Source organism: Tyto alba, unplaced genomic scaffold (genome assembly GCF_018691265.1).
Source record: "Tyto alba isolate M040663 unplaced genomic scaffold, T.alba_DEE_v4.0 Super-Scaffold_34, whole genome shotgun sequence".
Lineage (NCBI taxonomy): Eukaryota > Metazoa > Chordata > Aves > Strigiformes > Tytonidae > Tyto > Tyto alba.
The window spans coordinates 1453044-1478407 of NW_024881309.1; the positions used below are offsets into that span (position 1 = coordinate 1453044).

Here is a 25364-nt window from a genome sequence, read left to right on the forward strand (position 1 = left end):
AGGTTTATTAGGTCAGTTTTGTGTTGTTCCCTTGGCAGAGTTATTGCATACTGGAGTTTGGGCTGTGTACTGTTGCCTTCTAAGTGTATGTTGAGGTTGACAGTGTTTCCCCAGGCATCTGGGAATACATGAAGTTAGTGATGCTCTGAGGGTTGCAGTCAGCAACCTTCCATGATGCTATGTTGACCAAAAACCAGGTTTTACTTTTGTCAGTTCTTAGAAGAAAAATGATTTGAGCTTTTGCCTTTAATTACAAGCATATCTGGAGGTCTGGGAAAGAGGTAGATGCCTAACTTAGTTTATGGACATGGTGAGTGCAATAACAGGTCACAAAAAGCACATTCCTTCTCCATTAATTTTTGAAGCACTTTGATCTGTGTCTGTGGAGTATATGGCTTTGGTCTCACTACTCTTTTGTTGTTGTTTTTCCTTTAAAATGATTTCTTATTTCTTGTCCAGAAATCAGCCATAGGTATTTTTAAAGGCACTTCCATCTTGTAATTACTTCTTTACATAGAAGAACCGTCGGGCTGCTTTGATGTACATCTCAGACCCTAGTTTTTTCTTTCAAGCATTTAAAAATACTCAGTTGCAGGAAAAGTTCTAAGAAACACTGTAATAGAAGCTGTAACTGAATTCAGGATTTAAGAAGAAAGGAAGTTGAGCACAAAGCACTGCATTCTCTAACTGGAAAAGTGGGATTTATTTAATGTGGACTGCCTCTAGATATCTTTTCTGTTAGATGAGAGGGATGTACATTTTAATGGTGTAAGTAGTACCCAAGACTATGCATTGCTCATTGAATTAAATGGTAAGCTTTCAAAGCAATTTCAGTAATTCTTTGTGTATATTTAATACAGCACTAAGGAAGAGAACAGTAGATGTTTTCATATTAAAGCATATCTTCTGGTAAGTGCTTTTTCAAGGAATTTAAAATTCAATGGATTTATAAATGTCTCTATAAGATCAAACTTAATGGCTTAGTCTTTCTGCTGTTCCAAGTTGTGGGTGGAAGTGGATCTATTTATTCTACTAGTATGTGATGCTATTTTCTTGTGTTTGCTGTATTATGTTAAGTGTATTCTGGAAGACGTTCATGAGAGTCTGCTGTATAAATCGAATCTTTTCACTGATGTAAAAGATTACATATTTGTTACAACTTTGGTAGGAAGAATACTTAAATTAGGAGATTGCTACAAAAATTAGTCATGAGACTCATTTGGCCCTCATAAATGAGGTATCCTACACGTCACCCTCCTGATGAAACAAGATGTTCTCACAAAGATGATGTGCCTTTTTCTGGCAGCGTTGCTCTGAGAAGAGTGCCTTGCAACAGCTGAATATTTGTGAGGCATCTGCTATGCTTGAACAGGTTGGTGTGTTGGGGTTTTTAGATAAGTGTGGAACAGAGAACTTCTTAACAGTTTTCAGTGACTGCATCAGACTTGCCTTTTCATGTTGTGTGTTTTTCTTGTTATTACCTGGCAATATATGAAGGTTCAAAGGAGAGATTTAGTTACCAGGTGCTGCAGTCGCTGGATCATATTATTACCGGGTTTGATCATATGAGATAACCATTGTGTCCCATCCCTATACACAAGCTTCTGTTTCCTGTATAGCGGAAATAGGTGACTTCAAAGAAGAATTTCATCCTGACTCATGAGTGCTGCAAAACTAGGGAGGATGGCCTCAGAATATTCAGACTCAGAACATTGCCCATAATTTGTCAGTTAGTTTACCAATGTGTGTCTAACAGCAAACATTTGTAAGTTGACTAGGGCACTCTGAAGTATTTTTTCATCCTAAAACTGAATACTGTATGTCTGAGAAGGTGGCAAAAAATTGGATTTTCTCATAATAATCAGAAGTGAACTCCTCTGAGGAGTAGCATGCTTAAGCAAGAGAAATGCTCCCATCAGTTTAAATTTCACATATTAAGCAGGTAATAAAAATGATGGCTAGCTCTGTAGGATCATCATGACAATGCTTCCTGCATTGAAGTAGAGCAAGATAAATTGTCTACTGTGATTTCACTTCTATCAATAAAGTGCAGCAATACGTAGAGCTTCTCATCTGTTTATCCCTGTCTGTCTTTCACAGTATTATGGAGTTTGAAGATGCACTGTAAAATATTCCACTGTCTTGAAACAGTAGTCATGAGTTATATCTTGAATTAACATTCATCTCAAGTGTGGCAGTGATTAAGTACCTATTCACTGCAAGGAATTTTAACCAAACAATATGTGATTAGATCTGTCCAGACCGTCAATCATGGAAGCTGGGTTTTAAGAGGAGGCATCCAGATTAGTAGGTGGTTTATTTAAACTAAATTATTTGGTGTAAATACTAAGTAATCAGAAATCTTTTGAATGATGAAATTCTCCGCTCACCAGTGATGAACTTTGGAGTGATTAGTTTTAATAGTAAGGTAAATAGACAAGTCTTGTTTAATTGGATACTTAAGTAATGTTACTTGTGTTGAACTCAATTATACTTTGAACTGTGATATTCGGGGCAAGGAGTATTTGAGTCCCTGGCAGCTATTTAAAAATAAATTCTGGTCATTGGAGTAAAAGCAGATGGCATATTTCTTTCAAAACCGTATGTCTTTTTCTTGCCACTGATCACTTACTCCTGTAGCTCCCTGTGAGCACATCAGATGCCTTGAATCTAAAATCATTTCTAGCATATTCCTCAAAAGTTTTGTAGCTGAGTAATTGTGCAGGCAGTCTGTGGACCTGTGGTACAGTAGTTTATATTTTATGGTCTTAAGATGTGGTGATGCTTGCATTAAGGACCGTAAACTTTCTCCACATTGAAATTAGAAGATGTTTCTGTTTGTGAAAACATTTGGAATTCAGAAGTAAAAGAGCAAAGGAAGGAATCTAATTGGGAAAGGAGCAAGTAGAGGAGGAAACCTTTCAACATATCTTTGCAGTGGAGACTAAATGCTGGAACATAATGTGGTTTTATGTACGCACACATTGCATAAAATAATCACTGGAGATAATTGGCTTTCTTCCATGCATTCTTAGTAAATGATGAATAAAGAGTATTGCACGTAATAAGTGTCAGCTTTCAATTAAACACTCCCTATTCAGTAGTTAGTTCTTTAATGCAAGAACAAGCACATGCCGATTTCTGATCTGCTGATGATCTGCAGCTTTCAGGTCTTGACAATTAAGCAGGCATGACAAACTTTTAGTCTTGAGTAATGCTAACTTTGTTCATTAAGTGAACGGAGCTAGATGGCGCCATCGGCCTGGCTTTGGCCTCCACAAATTTGGGTTCAAAAGGTGCCTTTCAGGTAAAGTGAGCTCATTATTCTGCCCTCAAGCTCTCTGCTCTTGGCCAGCTCTGTTGCACCCAAGTATCAGAGACATTGCCTAGAAATGTGGGCAGCATCTAGTAGTTGGGTGGTACTTTCTGGTATCAGTTTTAGAAGTGATGGTGTTATTAATGCTGCAAGCATATCATCTATCTGGAGAGGTTGCTGCATAGCAGCTTCCCTCGTGGGGTAAGGGGATGGTGTACAGACTTGATGGAAAACGATAACTTGAGGCAGGGCCTGTGATGTGACGAATTATAAAGTGATATTCAGAAGTGTAAGGGCAGCCTTAAGACAGTGCTGTGTCCTCCTGCAGAAGGAGACAGGTCAGGGAGAGAAGAACAGATTCATGTGGAAGGACTGCACATTGTTTTGTTGTTGTTTCAAGTCTCTCTCTTCTATTCCTGCCTCCCTTTCCATCTCACTTTCCTCCGTGGCTCTGAACGTCACTTTTATGCAGTGTTTGACGTTAGGAAAGTGAATGAGCCCAGCACGAGTTATATTGTGTGTTTTCAGTTCTTGGTGAGGTTGTGGATTGCTAAACCTTGTCTTACTGAACAGAGCTTTGAGATCTGGGACCTCTTGAAAACTGGCTAATTGCTAATAAAAATATTTCCAGGCAAGCTGCACAGCAGAGGCTTCTGGAAATGCTAACTTGGTGAAGAAAATCCCAATCCTGATTACAGCTGCTGGAATCAGGCCTGTAAATATTTATGCAACTTGAATATTGGGGGCTCCAGCTGGGTTTTCTCCCTGTAGTGTTGCAGGTTATGTAAAGCACTTGAACCTCCTTGTTCGGGCTGATGTGTATGCACTCTGCTGTTACTCAGAGACACGGTCTGTTCACTTTTCGTAACTATGGCAGAGGCGTGTAGTAACAGTTTATGACCGTGTGGTGTCTTCCTGCATTTCAGCCGTTGTGTAACGTGCAGAGATTGTGATTGGACACAGTACAGTTATACAATGTAGTGAGCCCAACCAGATTATAAAAATCCTGCTCTGGTATGTCTGCATCCTTTCAGGCTGCAGCTTGCAGCTTGAACTGCTCCACTGAGCATAGGCTGGAAGAAAGGCAGTGGAGAGATTGACTGAGGCTGTCTCTAGAAGTTGGTACAGGTTTCTGGAGGTAAGAGCCTCTCTGAATTCAGATGTTGATGGGGATGATTACAAAAGTTAACTTCTTTATTGTGGGCACTATTAAGTAAGAAAGCATAGACCTGATAAACTCAGCTTTTTAATGACTAAGTTTCTATATCTTAAAGATATGAGAACTTAATTTTTTAATTTTAAAATTGTTCTCACTTTAAAGAGAGACTTAAAAGTACTTATCCTCTTTCCTATTTACCTGTAAACTTTGGCTTCCTTTTAATTTTTAAAATGGGAGACATTTATGTGAGGTTTTTGTAGTAAAAAAGAGATTTTTAAGAATGCTTGATCCCAAAAGTACAGCATCTTGGTTAGTTTTTGAAAGTTTCTTGATTTTCAAATCTTTTATTAAGTTATGTTAAATGGAAGTGAAATACTTGTTTCAAGACAAGCCTAATAGATAACGCAGCATAAACTTTTTCAAGTGTGTAAGTTACTGGTTTTATATTGCTTACTGGATTAAATTTGTTCTCTTTCAGCAAGAAGTGAGTATCTGTTTCAAAAATAGACATAGGAATGCCTAACCCTTTGGAAAGGAGCTTCGTATTCAGAGTTGAAAAAGTTGGCACATCACCCTGATTTGCTTAATAAATGGAATTTTTCCTAGATGAGTCTCTAACTTCACCTTCGTTTTAATGTGATTAAGGTCTTGGAAAAAAAGTAGCTTTCATCAAAGTGCCAAGTAGAAGTACAAAGCAAGCTGAGAAAAGAAGCAGTGTGTGTTCAGGTTGCTTTCTGAGTGCTGTGAAGGAGCTTAATGAACTGTGTATTAACATCCATAATAATGTGGAGGTATCTGAATTCTTAGATTATTAATGCTCCACAGGGAGACTGTAAGGACTGTATACTATTATAAATCAAGTTAATGTGTACCATAAACATTGAGAGGTGTACTGTGCTACAAGTAAGACTATAAAGTAGAGATGTGTTTTATAAAGAACAGTGATACACTGGTTCATTTTTATTTACCGTGAGCATCATTGCTATCTCAAACACTTCAGGTGTCATTTGATACCAGTCACTTGATGTCAAGCTGTAAAACTGTTATCTCCTAGATTTTGCTTGCAATTCTTTGAAATGTAATCTCATGGCTTTGACTGCATTCTTCTTTCTTGGCCTTTCATTAGGACTCTGTTAATGTGTACATGTTGATGGGATCTCCTGTAGAGGGTGGTTCATACACTGCACAGGAATTTGGAAAAACTGATGCCTATTGGAACGTTAAAATGAGAGAATATTGGGGTGAAAGATGAGCGAGGAATGGCCTGACCAGCAATGTTTTTGACTGAATGCACCTTCAGGTTGACCTGTACTTACTGGATATACTAATATTTCAGACATTTTTGTTTAGAATCACAGCCTGAATAAACTTTTTTTAATAATTTGGGTAACCAAACATGTAGTTTTTGAAAGCTGTGAGCTCCTTTGTTAAACATCTCATTCAGTTGGATTTAAGTCCTCTTCTCAACAAGCTCATTCACACAGGAAGTTAATGAGATTTAGCTAATGTGCTTTAAATCAACGGAAGGTTTGAGCTCGGCATAACTTTCCTGTGTGTCTTTGTGTAGACATGCCCTAATAACGTTGGTCAGTTGTTAAGACATACTATTCTGGATGGCAGTCAAAATACCAACTACTTAAAAATTCATTAGTGCCTACAAAGAAAGAATATGTTTGTGCTTTGAAGATGTACTTTGAAGTGAAGTGAGAAACTAACTCAAGACCGAAACTTCTTAAAATGCCCATCAATTTGTTTTTTAAAACCTAAATGTTAGGAAAATTGAGCATATTTAAAATAGCAATACTTTTTCTGCTTCTGCTGCAGGTAAAGAGAAATTATGTCTTTTTGTATAGTGTTGTGTTAGGAATTTGAAGTATACTTTTCTTCTTTTAAGTATAGATTTCTCTTGAGTGGAGGGGGGAAAATCTTCTCTAGTATTTAAGGATGTGATAGCATTTCAGTGCAGTTTCATTTCATGGGAAGGAACTCTTGGTGCAGGAGATGCCTGGTAAAGACCTATCACAAGTATTTTTCAGACCAAAGAAGCTCAGTCTCAAAAGAGCCTGAGGAAAAGCTCTACTTAAGACTAAAGCGGGAAGATAGTTTTTACATGTAGCAACAGAAGATTAAGCACGGGTGCTGTGCAGCTTTTTTTCATGTCTGTAAGATGGTCATAATGCCCTGGAAGGTTGAAAAAATGCCCTTTGGGCACACCTCCATATCTGGAGCTGTTTGTGGGGTGGAGGACCTCGCGGGCACCGTATCCAAGTACCAATCTGGAGATAGAATACTCGTGGCCAGCACCACGAAGCTACTTTGATTGCATCATGTTAAGTACTTGTTGGGCTTTATTAGCCTCGCTGATGAGATACTTGTTGATGAAGTCTTTGAAATGGGGAGGACCTTTTTGCTTTGTAGGAAAACATCATGCAACTTCTTGGATGGCTCTGAGTAGCAAAGTTGCTACTCTTTTGATGGCTTGTAATTTGGTCATTAATATATTAAAATTCCTTGATAATGTATTGTTTCATTTTTAACAATTTCTCAAGCATGTTTCTCAGGTTTACTGTATTTATGCTGTTAAATAGCAGATGTGAACCGCTATGGCAGGAGAGTGAAAGGGGGAATCTTGTTCTAAGGTTTTTCTGGTATTAAAAATAGCATAACTCAGGATTTCTAAAAGTGAGGCCGCGTATAAATACAAACCACAGTGCCTGTAGCTCCCATCTGATCCACAGAAGACAAGGTGTTTCTAGTAACAGGAAGAGGAGTCTTTGATTTTTTTAATACCGTAATGGCAGAAAATCAGTACAGAAAATTTGCGTGAGGGCCATAACTACAGCCAGTAGCAATCTGGAGAAAGCTGCTATTCCATAATTAACTGGGAATTGCCTTGCTTTTGTGTTGAACTGTGTGGCTAGCCAGGGGTAGCTGTACCCTGTAAGTAAACTTGTCTAATTGGAGCCTCCACGAAATTCCTTAATTGTCTGCATTGCCAGTCTTGAAAGCACAGAAGCACTCCTGTTTCCCTAATCAGTTTGGTACAGTGTTTCAGTGGAGGAGTTTCTTTCAAAACTTCCCTGATCTCTTGGCATCCATCCTGCCGCCTTCTGCAGCCATCTGCATCTCCCTGGATACTCTCGTGCTGATGGAAGCCGTGTGTCTGCCTGTCCCCCTTCTCTGTGTCTCTCGGTGAACATCGGCTGGCAACCAAACTGGAAGCAGCTCTGTCCCGCTGCATGCAGTTAATATGTCCCTCATGCTATAGAGTAGTATTAGCTGCTTGGCCTAAATGCATTTTTTTAAACTAAACAAAAGTATATGTGGTGCATTTGTTACTGGCTTAAATTCTTCCTAACTGTCCAACGCTACAGGAACTGAGAATCTACCTTCAGTCGCAGTCTACAGCATGTCCTCTCCAGAAACAGCTCTGCAGTGCTCACAGTACTGGGTACTGACTGACTGAAGTGGATTTCAAAATTGATTTTATCTTCTGCTCAGACATGGTACATCTTAACAATAAAATATCCTGATGTGTAGGGAATCCAAGTCCCTTTCCACATCTCTGTCATGTGTCCATTGCCAAAAATGTAATCTCAGATGTAGGGAATGTCTTGATTTGTATTTAAACACATTATGTGCCTGAGCTTCAGAGATGCCAAACACTTGAAACTGCAATTGGAGGTGGTGGAACTCCAGACATACTGCTGCAGTTCAGGTTATTCGCCTCAAGTGTTTTGAATTTATTTAAAATTGAGGTGAAGCTAACCTCGGCTGACATAAGGTTGGACAACTTCTGGCTGAGTGTCACCTCTGCTTGCAGGAGAAGGTTGTTGGTATTCACATGATTCTGACAGCTAATTACAAATAATGAACTGAAGATTGTAATTAAGATGTCACCTTAATTTGATTCTAATCTCCTTAGTGTAAGCAACAGACTGAGCTCTCCAGGCTCTTCAGCCATCTGTAAAAGCCAGAAAGGTCCTGGGTTGGATCTGACACTGTTCCTTCCTCGGGGCGGTGCGACATGTGCGTACCAGGTGGCATACCTTCAGTAGTCCTCCTGGGAGCTTTTCCATCAGTGCGCTCTAAAGAATGTGCTGTTTCATCGCCAGCTTGTTTTATAACCACGCCCGCTGTGCTTCCTTTGTGAATATTTCCCTTGCACAGCAGTGTGAGGCCACCAAATGTAGGTCAGTTCCTGATTTTCCATGGTAGAGATGGAGAGAAGAGGACCAGAGCTACTGATTAACTAGTTAATTCTGTCTGACACTTCTACTATGCTATGAGATAGGAGGGAATGCATTTACCTTTCAGACTAGCTAGGATTTTCCTTTTAACTCTTTCACCAGCTGGTTTACTTGTGTCCTAGACCTCCTCCAGTAGAACTTAGTGTCTGATGGAAAGCAGTACAGCAAACCACAACTATAAGGTAGCCAATTTTCATCTGTCTTTGCAGACAGTTCTGCCAATTTATAGAGCAGTAAAACATTTGTGATTGTCCAGCGGCTTCTGGTTGTGGCTGTGATTTTAGGAGACCTGGTACCAGTTATAAAATGCTGCAGCCACATCATGCAAAGCACTAAATCAGGCCACTAAAGCTGTGTTCAGACTTTGTGCCTATTGCTCATGTTTATCTGCTCAGCTTTATGCTGGGTCAGCTGTCTCCTGACCTTTCAAAGCAGCTGCACAAATCAGTATGGAAAATCTAACGTGTTTTGGGTAACATCTTTGTATGGTGGCCATGGCTCAGGTGATAGAAATTTGAGATCCAGTTGGAATTTAGAAAGTTTGGTTTGAGTTTGTCCAATAAGGAAGTATATAGAGCTGCTTCCATCCTAAAGCTTCTGGGGAAAAAAAAAAAAAATTGCATCTTTCTTACACTTTGGAAAAACGGTAATTTTCACAGTTCAGAGGCAGTGTGACAATGGTGGAGGCTGAGGTCCAGAGTAAGCCTCTTCCAAAGGGTTAACCTCTACCTCTGCTTATTACAAATGTGGGGGGATGAGTTTTACAGTATGGACAATATATTCTGAACACAGCATTGCTTCCCAGTTGTGGTGCTGCCAGTCTGACAGCACCTGACAAATTGTTGTCTCTTCTAATGGATGTTGGTTTGTTTTTGTTTTTGTTTTTTTTTTTTTTTTAAAAAAAAAAACAAACAAACAAAACAAAAAACTGAAAAGCCCCAACAACCTGTTGCCTCACCCAACCACATTGAAATCTGGAGGTCAGATTGGTTTTGATTTCCCCAATCTTTGCTTTGCCAAGCTCTAGATTAAAATGTTAAAGGCCCTCAAATGCCATCACAGCAAATCTGATTATTTTTTTTTTTTTTCATTTGTCATTTGTAGTTGTTACTGCGTATTCTCAGACTAAAAGGTATGGAATATTTTTAGTGTGGTTCAGCCAAAGCCTACATCGAACGATGTTGCTTTTAAAGAAAACAATACAGGCAAGAGGAAAGACGTATATATTACAATCGCCTTTTTATGGGGTTCATTGTCCATTTTTCCTTTCCATGTTAATAAGCTCTTTGTGTATATCTGTATTTTCTGTCCTGCCCAAGTTAACTCTTGCATCTAGTAAGAGATGAGTTTTCAAATTTTTTTCTAGACAGATTTGCATGCAGTTTGGTACTGAGTGAAATAGAAGCTTTTTGTGCAGCCTGTCTTGGTATATGGGCAGATTTTTATGTAGGAAAACCTTTGTTGTATACTTCAGGGAATGGTTTTATTTGTGGTGGAGGTTCCAGACTAACGACCTGCAGGCAGAAAAAGAAAAGCATGTTTAATTACAGTCTTGCATTGTACAACTCCATATCTGTTTTTTATCTTTTTTTCTTTCAGTGAACTTTTAAGTGCATTGTGACTTCTTCAAATAAAATAAAAGCTCCCTTTGTAAAAGAGAAAATGTCATGTTAATAGTCATGAAAATGCAAAGTGTAACAACTACCACGTTGTGTCGAATCAGATGCTTCTGTAGCTCAGTGTCCTGTCCCGACGGTACCAAGTCTGGAAGATGTGTGTTGCAGAAGACAAATGTGTCGAAGATGCAGAGTGGCCTTTCCCCAGCTAGAAGGGTTTTCCTCTTGTGAACTTGCAGCTGGACTATCCGCTGCAGTAGGCTATTTGTCTAGTTACTAATCTTATCTAAAGCATTGTAAACCCATGTCAGCTTTTGGCCTTCCTGGGGTAATCATGTATGAGCAGTGAAGATAATTTGGTGTAGAAAGAGATGAATGTTAATCAGTATCCTGGTGCAAGTTTCACTTCTAGCCTTTCCATTTGATCCAAGGCAGCAGATAATTCATTGTACTGTGTGTACCTAGCAGATGTTGAATGAATTTTATCTCTTTTTACATGACTTTTCAGCTTCTGATCAGTTAGATTTGTTAGAGGGCTATAAAGTGGGTGAGTCATCTTGTTCAGTTACGCTCTGTTGGTGGGATAAGAGGTCTGATCAAGAAGAAAGAGATCTGTCAGATAACCTGGTCTCCTGCTGTCTAAAGACTTCTGTTTCATTTTGACACTTCTGATTGCAGAATAAAAGTATTCAGAAAATCTCTGATTGTCATCTGTGCCATTAAGTGCAAGTTTAATTCTGGAGTAGAAGCAAGAAGAGTTTGCAAATTTGTTCTCATTTTCCATGGACACACATATGTGTAGTGTTTGTGTGCATGTATATGTGTGTACACAGACACACACTCCCTCTTGTAGGAAAAGTAGCAGATGAGGCTATTTTTGCCTCTTAATTTGGTGTTGATTGTTTGTCATCATCTCAGAAACCTCATCCAAATACTGTTGTTTAGCTATTGTGTTGGAGGTCTCAAGAATTAATACAAGGCACAGTTTATTTGCGTGCTTTCCTGATGTAATTCTCAAGAACAATTCCTGAGGAATTATCATATCTTCTTTGAGAAGATAGCAGTCTTACTGTTTTGCAATGCGAAGTAAAATAGGATTATGTGGTCTTTTCTTTTGCATCAGTGGAGATGCTAGTAAATGCTAACTAAGAAGCTTATCGTGCCAGAATACCTTAAATCAGATCTCCTGAATGGCAGGTTTCCTGCTGGTGTGACTCTTACACTGGTGTTTTACAGGCATGGCTGCATTTGTTAGGGAGGTATAATTCTGCCCTTTTCCTTTCCAATCTGAGATGATAAAGCTGCCAGACTAAACTACGCCTGTCTCCATCACTAATTTTCTTGGAGAATAAAATATGCCTACATTGACAGAAAAAGGCAAATTCTTCTATTTTCTTTTTTTTTTTTTTTTCTTGTGTGCTTGAAAAAAAACCCCACCCTTGTGCTTCTGCAGTAAAAGCAAAGAAAACCCCTCAAAAACCCCCCACTGCCCCCAAACCTTTAACTGGTATCTCTCTAGTATCTCCTCTCTAACCTGTTCATTCCACCTCTCAGACCTGCATAGGCAGCCTTGAGATGAACGTCCCTGTAAAGATGTGAGGAGGCATTGCCAGTTATCTAGGCACAAACTCAGAAGCAGACAAACTAATTTAAAGTTGCTGTTCATGTCTGGAGATTTTGCACTTTTGAAGGGGAAGTGTGTAGTTATTGTAAAAATGGGAATGCCTTTTTTCCCGAACAGCATGTCAGTGTTTACTTGAACTACTTTTCTCCTTCAGTCTTAAGTTCAAGTAAGAAATAATTGATTATGCTGTCTTAATATTTAAGAAACAAGTCTTAATTAAACCCTTGTTTGAAGGCACTGCTTTCAATTCAATTTTATTTAATTAGGAGTGCTTCAAGGGTATCTCAGTGCCCAAGTAGTATTTCTTATGTACATACATTTTTCTCTTTAAAAGTTACATTGCTTCAAAAGATTAATATCTCTTTCACCTCAGGTAACCAGAATTTTCTAGCAAATGGGTGATTAACAGTTATTAAGAGGTTCTAAAATATTAGTACTCAGTAATTTTTCAAACAGTCCTAAATTGCCCCTAGCAGAAGGGTCTTTGTCAAGTTTCATTATTATTGAAATTACAGTAGACATTCAAGCTGCTGGTATTTTCCTGAGCAGCATTTTGGAAGGGAGGCTTAAAAAATCCAAACCCTACTTTTTTGCTTTCTAATATATACATAACTGTGTTTTCTGAATGTCCGTTAGCTGTGTTTCCGCTTCCAGCAATTAAGCTAAAAATATCATTAACTTGCTTTTGAAGTAATGAGGGTATGCAGTGGGTTTTGCTGCTTTAATGTGTTCCTGGCTTTGCAGAAAATTTCACTTGTTATGATTTTGAAAAGGCCATTTTTCAGGTTCTATCATGTACTTTCATCTGTAGTTTAGCTGCTTTCATCCCCAGCTGTTTGCAGCTGCACTTTCTTTTTTGAAGCTTAGTAACCTCAAAGTGCAAAACTTGGTTTGCTGCAGAATTTTCTGTGCTGTCCTGTGGGACGTTTAGGTTCAAATCTGTTAATTCATGTTCCTTAGTCTTGGAAATAGTAAAAGTGTGGAGGACCATGGACTGGCAGGTCTAATTTAAAGAGCAAATGTGGGAAAACTGTACCATAGTGACCCATCTGGGAAAACAAAAGGGAACCAGTAAGCTCTATGATCTTTCCTGTTCCTGTGCCAAAATAGTAGTGACACTAATTAAATTGCACCGTTGCATCCTGAAGCAGTTATTTTAACATCATCAGGCAGACTTTGAATGTCCCTCATGCAGCTGGGATAATTTCAGGCAAGGGTGTTCAGCAGAAAGGGCTGTTTCAGTCCGTCTGAAATAGGCTCACTGAAAGTCAGGTGTGCTTCACTGTCCATCTAGTCTAAGCTTCCTGGGTGCTTTTTATTTAAAAATAAGTTGTTTTAAAAGGAAAGATTTAGTTATACAGAAGTGAACTTGCATGTCTACCAATTTATGCTTTTTGAAGAAGCACACATTATTGTTTGCAGTGAATGTTCAATAGCAAGCTGCGCTACATAGCTGCGTGGCTGGAGTACAGGTGTACTTTGTTCCCAAAAAGTTCTGTGGAAATGCCTGTGAAATTGAAACACCACCAAGGATTCAATATACTACTAATAATTGAAGACCACAGGAAAAGAGTGAGAGAATAATCACAATATTCCCATCCTGACAGAACTTTAAATGCCGTCAGCTTTATCTTTAAATGGCAATCTGCTAATTATCTAATCAAAAAGGAATGACAAAGTTGCTGAGTCATGAGCATGAGAGGCAACCAAAGCTTCAGGGCTTGTGTTTGTACATATATCTTAGGTAATCAAGAAAAAATTAATTTCTCCCTTCCATTCTAGGTGCCATTGATGCTAGTGATACTTAAAAAAGCAACCCGAATGTCCCAGCTGGATTACTGAGCACTTTTGTGATTCCTGGAGGTGCTGCTATTTAAATAAGTAATTGTCCTTAGTACTTGGCCTTTCATCGCAGAAGCATCCGCTTGGGTACTGTATGCAAGTCCTTGACATTCTGGAAACCATGGGGATTGGTAAGAATACCACTTCGAAATCAGTGGAGGCGGGAGGCTCAACAGAGGGCAAATACGAGGATGAATCTAAACATCCCACCTTTTTCACCCTGCCTGTAAGTAACACATTCAGGTATTACGTAGTCAAGCTCAGTGTGAATCAGTTAATACTGCTTTGTTCTAATCATGTACAAAACCTTTATTTCCACAAGTAGTTGGTAAAACCTCGTTTGCCACTTGTAACTGTTTATATATAAACACGGACAATTATGTTGTCAGTAGTTATTTCATATGTGAGCTCCAAAGCAGTGCTGTTCACAGGATATGCAATACCCCAGGCAATTCATAATTAGAGCAATTAATAATTACTGCTGCAGAGTGTACCGGCCTTTGGTCTGTCCTGAGTTATTTGACCAAGAATAGCAGGCGACAGCAAGGAAACGTTTGCTTGTCTTCTTTTACGTACTCAGATTTTCAATTGTATCATTTTGATGTACATGTCTGCCTCTTAAGAACATTTCCAGTCTGCTGCTGGTTTCCCCCACCCTCAGCTGACACTGTCCAGGCTTTGAGGAGCTGTATGTAATGTCTTTCAAGTTTCTGTATATTCCTAGACATGCTGTTACAGAAATGATTGCTTACCGTGCTTGTAATGCTTTCTGACTAAATGTCAAAGGCAGATGTCAAGTACCAAGGGAGAAAACTGAGTGAAATGAGGTGTGATTGCAGAGAAAATGTTTATTTTAACACCCTGTGTTTATTTTTTTGTTTTATTTTTAAGGTCGTGATAAATGGTGGAGCAACATCCAGCGGTGATCAGGATACAGAAGACACAGAGTTGATGGCCATCTATACTACAGAAAATGGCATAGCAGAAAAGGTATGTAGTGGTTTCCTTCTAGGTGAGAACTCACTTCTTCAATTCTATTATTTGTCCACACTAGTTTTACTTGGCTGAGAGATTTTCTTTCTCTTAATCAAACATGATGACTTGCAGATTCAGATTGGGGTTGGGGAAGTTCTGTCCTCATGACTCTTCTGGTCACACATTGTGGTTGCAGAACATGGGGAATGAGTCAGCAAATGTTAGAAGTGGTTAATGCACTTTGACCTGGCACCAAAATTCATAATATGCAATTTTTTGATTTCTTCATTTCGCTGGCTTTTTGAATGACTTCCCTGATAAGGTCATTCTTTCTGTTCTTCAGTTCTGAACTTTTTTTGCATTTAGTCAAGTAAGCTGGTGGTGTTGAGCACCTTCAGAAGCGGGTTCTTTCCCACAGTTTTTCCCAATTTCTTCCAAGCTCCAACCTGATAAACTTAATTTTTCTAGTCCTTTTTCCAAGTAGGGGGCTGCTTATTATTATTGAGTGACAGCTTTATGAATGAATTTGAGGCCAATCATAAAGACCCTTGAACATTTTTCCTTAGAGTAACGATGACCCAGCAGAGGCCTTGAATGGGAGACCAATTTGGTTGTGATTTTTCTAGCTTTTTTTGTCAATTCCATCATTCCCCAAGCCTGATCAATAATAATCGTGCAGGCAGAGATGGTGTGATTCTGAGTTTTTGTTTAAAATAAGAGGATTACAGTAAATCTGAACAGCACCTTTTTCTGAAATGTTTATATCTAATTGGCTTTGTGGTTAAGCCATATCTCCAAAAAGCCACAATTTGACTAAATTTTTCAAATGTCCAAATTGAAACAAGAACAAAACTCTTGGTTTCAAGCAAGAGCATCATGATGATCATTTCTTTGAGACTGTAACTTCTGTTGGGGCAAGGATGATATCAAAGGGTATTCTAACTCAGACATCAAAATTCACTTTTGAATTTCAGATTTAAAATACACCCTAAACAGGTTATTCTGACAGAGGTCTTCTGGTGTTATATTTTAAAAGAATGTTATGAATGCCACCATGTGCCTTTGTATACTCTCTTACAGATAGTCTGCCTGTATGTCTTGAATACAGGCAGGTATGTCTCTACTACCATCTTGATCATGCTGATATTTTAATGGACAAATTTTGGCAACTGTTGACATGCAGATGTCTGTGATGGCTTATTCTTGGAGCATGCTCAGACTAGTGTGGAGAGAGAGAGACAATCTGATAAAAGCCTTGAGCAAAAGGTGTTGGGATGAAATTGTGCAACTAAGATAAGCGATCTCTAGACATTAAAGCATGTCTTAATGGCCTGTTTTTACCAAACGTATATTTTTCTCCCTTCCACTTGATCCATGTGATCAGAACTGTAAATAATGGATGATAATTCACCTTAAGGAGACCATGAGCTTTTAATCAACCAAATCTGCTTGAGTTAAAGCTTTACTGTGGCATACAATGAATGAAAAGTGAAAGGAGGGGCTGTAGCAATTAACAGCCTCATGTATTAAGATAGTATTTGAGGCTAGTATTTCTGGTAATCTGGGCAAACCTCCTGCTTGTCACTTGAAAAATAAGTGTGTGCATGAAGCATGTTTGTTCTTGGCTTAGCATTCCTCTTGAGGGATCACTCACCAAAAAAAACAATGAAAAGGCCTTGAATAAAAAACCTTTAACAAGGAGGACTGCAGTGTACTTAATTGCTGAAGGATGCCCAATGCTTATGTTGTCTCACAATATTTGTTAGCTGAAACAATAAACTGTTAGCCCAAGTGAGAAACAACTGATGCACCCCTATACAATAAACAATGCTATGCTGCTTATTGCTTAATAGAATAAATTTGAACATGTTGTTGGCTCTTTAAGGTATTTCCCCAAAGACCTTATTCCCCACAGTTAATCATTTTTCTTTTGGTCCTTCCCACCAGTATTTGGTAACAGCCTTCGTCTTGCAAACACCAAGAACAGTGCATCTTTGGATTTGGAGTGGGTTTGTTGGTTTGGGGTTTCCCCCCCATGCCAGCAACACTTGTTTTACCTTTATCTCTGTCTTTTTTCCCCCTGTTTATACTTAATCTTTGCTTTTTTTCATTTTTGTGTTGTCCCATCTTTGGCCAATTAAAAATAATAATAAAAAAAATTAGTCTCTGATCAGTATCTCATTCAAAAAGGTGCAGTTGATTCCCAGCAGTTCCCTACAGCATACTGTGGCATACTTGGCAAGCATCAGCACATAGGCGGTACATTAAACCAGCAGGCACATGCTCGAAATACGAAAGGGCCAGTGACTACCCAGTGATTTCGCAGCAGAATAGCCAGACCTCACCCTAGTTCTCACACTCCTCGTTGTTCAGTCTTGGTCTCTTTTATGTCAGTTCCTTTTAGCCATTATCTGCTAAAGGTTTGATGAAGGTGAAAGCTTCCTCTTCCAAAGCAAAGTCTGGCTTTTGGAATGAATGAAGAGTATCATGGATTTTTTTTTAATGACCACTTTGCTGTGTAGGACAGACATTGCTATAACAATTATGCCTTAAAGTTTTAAATTCTTTTGTTAGAAGACCTATAAACTTCACTTTCTAAAGGAGAGCTTAAATTGGTTAGCAGTTGTTGGTCTGTGCCCAACAAGAGCTTTCTACATGCCATGGACAAGTTGACTTGTTCCTAGGCCTGATGCCTGCTGATCATTTTTGTTCTTTGTAAACAAATGTAGCCATAAATATAATCATAAATTAAAAACTCTGAAGGGACTCATAAACTTGCTGCATGTGCCATGGTCTTCCTGGTAGAAACAGGTCATCATTTCTAATTTCTGCTGCCCAAAGAAGAGGGGGAATATATAGAATGGAATAGAAGGACAGGTGGAAAAATTAAGTGATGTAATTGTTTCAGTCTCATCAGTCCTATGAAGAAAAATTGGTGGTGTTCAACACTAAGTGGAACAGTTCAGTTAGGTAGCTATTGGACATTGGTCTGGCAAAGTTAGAAAAGCTAGAAAAGAGGCCAGAAGATGGGTTTTCAAAAGGAAGGGGCCAAACCAGTCACCAATCTGCACAAATCACTTACTGGATTTTTAGAGAACCTGATACCCTGCACGGGAACATCATGAACTTTGAAAATCCCATTTCTGTCTGTCCTTGGAGTAATGCAGGTTGCTCAGTGCACAGTAGTAGGTGTTTTATCTTTTTACATTGCAGTCAGGTGGGGAGCTAGCCACAGTTTGTGCTCTTAAATCTATGCTGCTATTTGTGTGGTTTCAGCAAGCCAACATTGACATGATTCATGAAGCAAACAGTTAATTTCTGTTGATATCTCTCTGTCCCTACCTCAGGAGCAGATGTTGTAACCATTCTTACTCTTCCTCCATGACCTGCCTCTCTGAAAGTGTATGATGACCTCTTAGTCAAAATGTTGAATAAACAGGCAATATCACTGGTGAGCAAAGTTCTTGGGTGGAGTGTGTCTTGCAGTGAAATAGAGGAGAGGTGAGGCAATCATACACACATTTTTTTATACATATATATATATATATATATATATATATGTATGTTTGTGTGTTTGTATAGTTTCTGGAGAAAGGTTAACAAAACTGCCTTATAACAACAGAAAGTATCACAGGAGCTTCTCTGGGTGAATCTTTGTTTTCCTGAGCAAGTTCTTAAAGGAAGCCTCTAGTGGTGATAAATGTCCTGCTGTTTGCCCATAACTGCGTTGGCTGTTGAGTTTTCCTCCTCCTGCCTGTCTTTGTGGGTCAGCCACTTTGTGCCCAGCCTTGGATCTGCACATAATTGCATTGGCATGAGGATGTACCTGTTTTTCCCTAAGTTCCAGTTAGGGACAAGCTTACTGCTGCTTAGTGCTTTCCTTCCAGTATGAGGTGAAGCTCTAAAACTCAAGCTCCTGATATTTTTCATCTGTTATGTTTTAGAGAATCAGGTGAGGAGAGGGATCTTCCATTTTTCAGTCAATGAAAAAATTACATTGGTGCTGCAGATTGGCAAAATGTATTGCACAGTGAACAGTTTCCCTTATTCCTCTGTTTAGGACCTGTACCTTATTTAAACTAACCCCAGTGAGCAGATTGCTCGGTGCTTAATGTTGTTCAAAAGAGTTTTCTAAAATTAGTGCTACTATGTTTTGCTTTTTCACTGTAATACCCTCGACCTTTCCATAGCGGTGTAGTCATCTACACTTGCTGAATTTGCATTAACCCAGTGGCATTTGTTTTCCCAACAGAAATCAGAGGTAAAAGGGAAATACCATGGGTCAGTTTGGCTTTTCTGACCTTGTAGATGATAAACCAAATGGACATTATCTAAGCATAATTTGTCAATGTATAGTGATTTTTTTTGAAGAAGTAAAGACCATTTGAGGCAGAGTCACAAGTCTGGCAAAGTTCCCAGTCTTTGTGTAAGGCTACTTCACATGAGTTTGTTATGTTTAGTGTGGATTAGGTCGGAACAGTAGTTACATAAGGTATTTTTTGGTTAGTTGAGCTGAAATGATAAAATCTGATACTTCCTCCTGCTTTTGTTGTTGGTATTTGGTCTTTGGAGCATTGTGTTTTTGTTCTCCGGAATTTCAAAACCAGAGAGTTTGAACGAAATGATTCCACTTAGTTGTAAAAAAGAAATGATTGAGCTGAATCTTGTTTTAATGGAAAATCTGCAGGGATTTTGATGCGTGTATATGTGTGGTCAGTTGTCTGTAACTCTCTGCGAATTAGGGCACATGGTAAGCCAGAATGTGGTATTGCTTATATTCCTGTAGGTTTGGAGGAAGCCCACTTGACTAATATAAATTGGCCGTATATTCAGTTACAGTGATTAACATTTTTCTTGACTTGAATGTGGGGTGGAAGCAAAAATGGTAAATCTTGTGGGTAAAAAAGGTTAACCACGACTGAAATTGAGTAAGAATTAAGCAGGGAAGCAATTACCGTAATGAGGAACTTTCTTGCCTGTGATTTTGGTCTCTTATGCAAGGGTAGCCATTCTGCTTTGAAAATAACCATTGTTGACACTTCTACTTAGTTCTGATTCTTACCCCCCCTCCCTTTTTTTTTATTAGCTCTGTCATGATAACCTCATTTTTTGGGGCACCTTTTGGCTGCCAGATCAGTTATATCATAAACAATTGTTGTGTTAGTATAAATAAGCAGAGAATGGCTTATAGAAGTGAATGTGTTCAGTACAAGCTCACTAGCTAGAGCTGGAGATGAGCTCATCATCTGAGGTAAAAGGCTTTAAAAATGTCACTTTACCACCATTTCTTGGGAGTACTATACCAGCCTTGGAGTATCTGCGAATTGCCTGAAAGTTCAAATTCAGTGTATTCATATGTAACAGTAACCCACTGTTATTTGTGTGCTCCCCCACTTTTTTACCCTCCCCACCTTCCCTATCAAAATAGAGCTCTTTGGCAGAGACGCTGGACAGCAGTGGCAGTTTAGATGCACAGAGAACTGACATGATTTACACTATCGAAGATGTTCCTCCTTGGTATCTCTGCATATTTTTGGGGTTACAGGTATGTTTCCAAACAGCTATAATGTTTTTCTCTGTAACTTTTAAAGCTTGTTTAGGATTTTGTGTAGTTCATTGCATTTGTGCATGTGATAATTTTATTCTTCCCACGCTCTGACATGTTTGAAGAAAGTGTTAAGATAGTTCTTCTGAAGTTGATCACAAAGATTACTGTGTTGATAATGATCTACATTATTGTTTGCTAGTGTATGCATTTGTGAGATTCACTTCAATATTTAGTCTTTTGCTGTTAGCAAATCAGTGAGCAAATGCTAAGTGGGAAGCTTTAGAAAGTGAAATTAAAGATGTAGAGAGATAATAGTTTAGTCTTGAAATCTTGAATATTAAAACTGCTACTATAGTAATTTCAGTTTTGCGACCTTAATAGCCTCAGCCTGCACCTGTAGGCTCACTAGTAAGTGGGGCTGGTAAATTTTGCAGTCCTTGGAGTGAGAGCATCTGCTCCCTACAATGAGTAGGACTTCACTTGTGTGAAGTGGAACAGCTAGTTTCATCTCGTTTCTTTCTCAAATGTTAGTAATATCTGTCTTACAGGAATGCTGAGAATTTGTTAATATGTGTAAAGTATGTTGAGATATCCTAACAAATACATTCCAAAACATCCTTTTTATTTCTGCCTTTCCTCAAGGACTGGCAGTTCTGTAGAGACTATATTTTTACTTGCATTGTTGAATATGGGGGCTCTTGTTTGTTTGTTTGCTTAATGTATTTGGATTGAAAAAGAATTAATGAGTACCAAGTTCTGGTACTTGAGAGCTTATTTGCAGCCTAGTTTGTGCTCTAAGTTCCTTGGTAAGCTAATGTTTTTTTACATGGCTGAAAGTGAATGAGGTTATTTATCTGCTTTTCTGAGTTAGAAGCTGTTTTCAGCACAGTTACCTAGATACCTCCTCCTCAAGAACAGTAGCTATGTAGCTACATAAATAACCTAGCTTATCCTACAGAAATAGTGAACATTAGCAACAGGCTAGTGGTAGCTCAACATGGAAGGAAAATATTCAAGAAATGCTTAGGACCAGGAGAGCTTTGGTGGATAATTCGAAAGCAAAAATATCCAATGCAAAAGAAAAAATGGTCATAAATTTATTTACTTACTAATATTGGCTGCAGTACTAACAAACCATTTTTCTCTTCCCAGCATTACTTAACATGTTTCAGTGGAACTATAGCAGTGCCGTTTTTGCTAGCTGATGCCATGTGTGTTGGATTTGACCAGTGGGCTACCAGCCAGTTGATTGGGACCATTTTCTTCTGCGTGGGCATCACTACATTGTTACAAACAACTTTTGGGTGCAGGTGAGATTTGGGACTTGTTTCTAGATGTTCAGATGGTGATAAGACTAGACATCTGTTGGGATTTTCAGGATGCAGTCTTGGGATCCAGGAGGTTAGTAGTCTATTTTCAAAGGGTAAACGTGAAATACAAGATAAGAGGTCAAATACAGGGCAGTTAGGGAAAGCTTTTGGAAAGCTTCTCCCAAAAAAAGGTGGATCTGAAAGGAGAGAAGGCATTCCAAGGGTAAGGAAATAAAGCAGCAACAGGGAGTGAGAAGAAGGAGGGAAGTGCATGAGGACAGAGAAGGATGAAGTGTTTCTGCGGGAAAGGAAAAAGTAATACACTGTGCTAGAGAGGAACTATTTTTCATATTTTTATTAGTTTCTTGAATGATACTTTGTACTGGCCAATATTGAGGTGGTTGTGATTAGTCCTACAGCAAATAGTGTGCTTGTTCCCTTAAAGTGCTTGTCAATTTAAAAAGGTGGGGAAAAATGATGAGGGTAACTCTCTGAACTGACTGTCTCTGGTACTTTCCAATACAAACAAATAATTTGTTTTTATATGTTAGTTGCTCTAAGTTGCAGGTAATGATCCTTCCTTGAGTTGGGAAGAAGTACACACGTTAGATACAGGGATGCCTGTACCTCTCCTTTGTTCTGCCCTCCTTGGGAGGGGGGAGGATGCAAGAGACCAACTCAAGTGTTAGCAAATACTTGTAAAAATCTGTTGGTAAGAACAGGATGTTGTAAGTTTTACTAACATGAAGATAAATCTTTTTTTTAAAGTGTGTTCTACAGTAAACACTGACGAGAGAAGTTTGATATGTTTACTTAAACTTTTGTTGACTCTGCCTGTGAGAAGTGGGAATAGCTAAAACCTGCAGGGTTATTTCTGCATCTTCTTGAATAAACCAAGAGTGATAAGTAAAACCAGAAGAAAAGTGCATATTTTAAGAGTATGCCCTCATATGGTTACTTGAATGATTCATGGGTCATTTAGTTCAATTTAAGAACAATGTGAGCTGAAATCTTGCATTCCAATAGAAAACGGACAAACACCCCCCACATTTTTAAAGATTTATTTAAGAAACAGAGTCTTTGGGTGGAAAAGTTATCTCAATAGGGTGCAGAAGGCAAGCCTATGGTAGATCACTCGCAGTTGTAGGTCAGCTTTTCATCTAAAAATTTTCCAAATATTTTAGGTTCTCCAAGGTAATCTTTAGTTGCTATTTTAGTGCTTTAGTTAGCTTTCTTGTCTTTTTTCATTTGAAAAAAATCTTCCCTTTGTTTTTTTACTGTCTTACTCAATTTATAAAATCACTCCACTATTTTGTATGAAAAGTTTGTTCTGATGACAAAACAGCATAATGAAATTTGTTGAAAGAGAAAATTTTCTTTCCCCAATGTATTTTAGTCAAGCCTACCTGCAGTTAATAATCATATTTGCTGCCTGGTTGGCTCTTTGTGCTCATAGAGTAACTTGACTTAGCTGTAATCATAAATTTTGAAGTAACGCATCTGAAAGGAGACAGAGGAGCAGAGTTGTGCCCTTTGGTGGTTTGAACCTCTTTTTTAATGGGAGCAATGTGGGGGTTTTTTCCCACTCTTCCATTTGTGCTTTACATAGGGAATCGAGAGATTCTTAACTTAGGCAGGAGGTGGAAGATGAGGTCTTTTGTTGTTCAGCTTTGAGTGTCTCCTCCGTGGATTTACTGAAGTTTAAAGTCTTCCAGTGTTATAAGAAATGCAGAGTCATGGATGGAGATGAACTCAAAGGGGAGCTTTGTTTTCCTGTACTTCTACCAGCTTGCTTTCTGCCTCATTTATCAGAAAATTCTTAGTTTTTATGCCTTCTGAGACTTGTATTTCTTCACAGAACTAAAGTTCATCGTGTTTTCATTTTCTCCCTAACTAATCTTGGGCTCTTTGTTACTTCCTGTAGAGTGATTTTGGGCTCTTGCAGAAACCAGTGTGGTCCCACCATTTTGAAATGCTTTGCTCTTACTGTGTAATCCCACCTCTGTCCTCCGCAGTGTTTTGGGGATTTTGGTGTGGGGTTTTTTTGTTGTTTTTCTTTTTCCCTTTTCAGTGGCTTCCACTTGCACTGTGAAGTACATGTTTACATACTGAAGAGGCAATTGTGTTTGGGTCTTTGAGAAAATTTCTGCGGTTGAATGTTTTATAACTATTTAACATGTGATTCCGGTTTTATGTAAGGGTGGGAATGGGATATAGCATCGACGTTCTCTAAATGAGATTTTAAAGTATTTTTTGGCAAGTCTGTCAACTGCAAAGTATTTCAGCAAATAAAGCCACTACAGTTTCAAAAGGTCAAATTCCATGGCTTAAAGATCCTTAAAGATGGATTTAGCTCAATTATGAGGTGGAGTTGTGGTCAATTTGGTACCCATACTGATTTTAAGAATTCAAGCTATTTATTAGATTATGTAATAAGCCAAAAGATTTGGCAAGGATTCAGAGTAATTAGTATGACTGAGACAATCAAATACAACTTTAATATGCCTAGACATTTTAGGTTTGTTGTTGTGCCCATCGCTACATTGTCTAAGCATTCTTACATCTGTGTGAGATGTTAAGGTAATGAAGACATTTCCAGATGACTTTAACTGCGTAAAAAACTCTGTCTTCACAAGGACTGTTGCCAAAATTGAGCAATTTCACAATTTAGACATGAAATTAAAATGATATCCAATCATAAGCTGGTGGTACCATGCCTGGCTTAGCAATAGGAAGAGTATTTCATAAGTCATCTTCCAAACCGCAGCTGTCTCTTCAGAAAGAGACTGATCTTCGTTGGCTGGTTTTGAGTAATATGGGTTGTTTTTAAAAAAAAAACAAAAAAAAAAACAAAAAAAAAACACCACCAAACTTTTCTGCTGGGGGGGGAAAAAAACCCTATATTTTGAGCCTGCTGGCCCTTTTGGTAAATAGTCCAAGTTAACTGTCTCATCTAAAGGTTGAGCAGATAGCTAAGCAAAAAACGCTAAGATCTTATTATTCAGTATGTATGCAGGGTATTTTATGTGATACAAAACTCACAATCTAGACCTAAGTCTCAGTGCAACTGACTTCATCACTGGAGAATGTGTTTGCAATGTATATTTACAAAATTATTAGTTGGGGGGACAGAGTACTGCGTGGGTGGCATAGAGGAGTAACAGCTTGTTACAGGTATTGCATATTTTGCCATGGGCACCAGCTTGCTCAGTTTGCGTAATGAACCTTGAAAAATAAGGTGAATCATTCACTCAGCTACCAACCGTTTCTTCACCAAAGATACATCTTTGATTTTTGCTTGAAGAATCTTAGAAGGGAATTACATGCCAGGCACGTGTGCTCAGATGGCCCGTGTATTTTATGAAGTTTGATTTTTCTAATGCAGTTTTCAGTGTTTGCAGTAGGTGGGCCAGCATTTTAGATTGTCCATGACCCAAACTCCTTTCCAATGGTAATTCAACAGTTCTGACTCTGAACTTTACAACTACTGTTAATAACATGCTTCTGGTTTGATCTTTTTTGTGTTAAGCCTGTATAGGATTTTTTTTTCCCCCCACTGTCTGGTTTGTTTGTTTGTTTGTTTTTTTATTTTTTTCCTCTCCTTTGTGGCTTTTCTGATCTTTATCTGAAAGTTACAGTTCTTTTTCCTTTACTGGTGTTTGCACTGGCATCAAGGCACTTCATTGCGGCTGTAAAACAGCCATAAACACGGTGCAGTAACTAG

General features: G+C 38.6%; 1 protein-coding gene across 3 annotated transcripts in view; it reads left to right on the top strand.

The window, feature by feature from the left end:
* The window catches only part of SLC23A2 (solute carrier family 23 member 2), a 63450-nt gene that overhangs the window by 16659 nt on the left and 21427 nt on the right, over positions 1 to 25364 (top strand). For 2 of the 3 annotated variants that reach the window (XM_042801318.1, XM_042801316.1), the window contains exons 2-5: positions 13748 to 14033; positions 14699 to 14797; positions 20211 to 20327; positions 21483 to 21640. In XM_042801318.1, the coding sequence (XP_042657252.1) occupies positions 13902 to 14033; positions 14699 to 14797; positions 20211 to 20327; positions 21483 to 21640 (506 nt within the window). In that variant the 5' untranslated portion in view covers positions 13748 to 13901. Of the gene's footprint in view, positions 1 to 4352; positions 4455 to 13747; positions 14034 to 14698; positions 14798 to 20210; positions 20328 to 21482; positions 21641 to 25364 lie in introns of those variants that run through there. The other variant, XM_042801317.1, reaches the window with a different exon arrangement.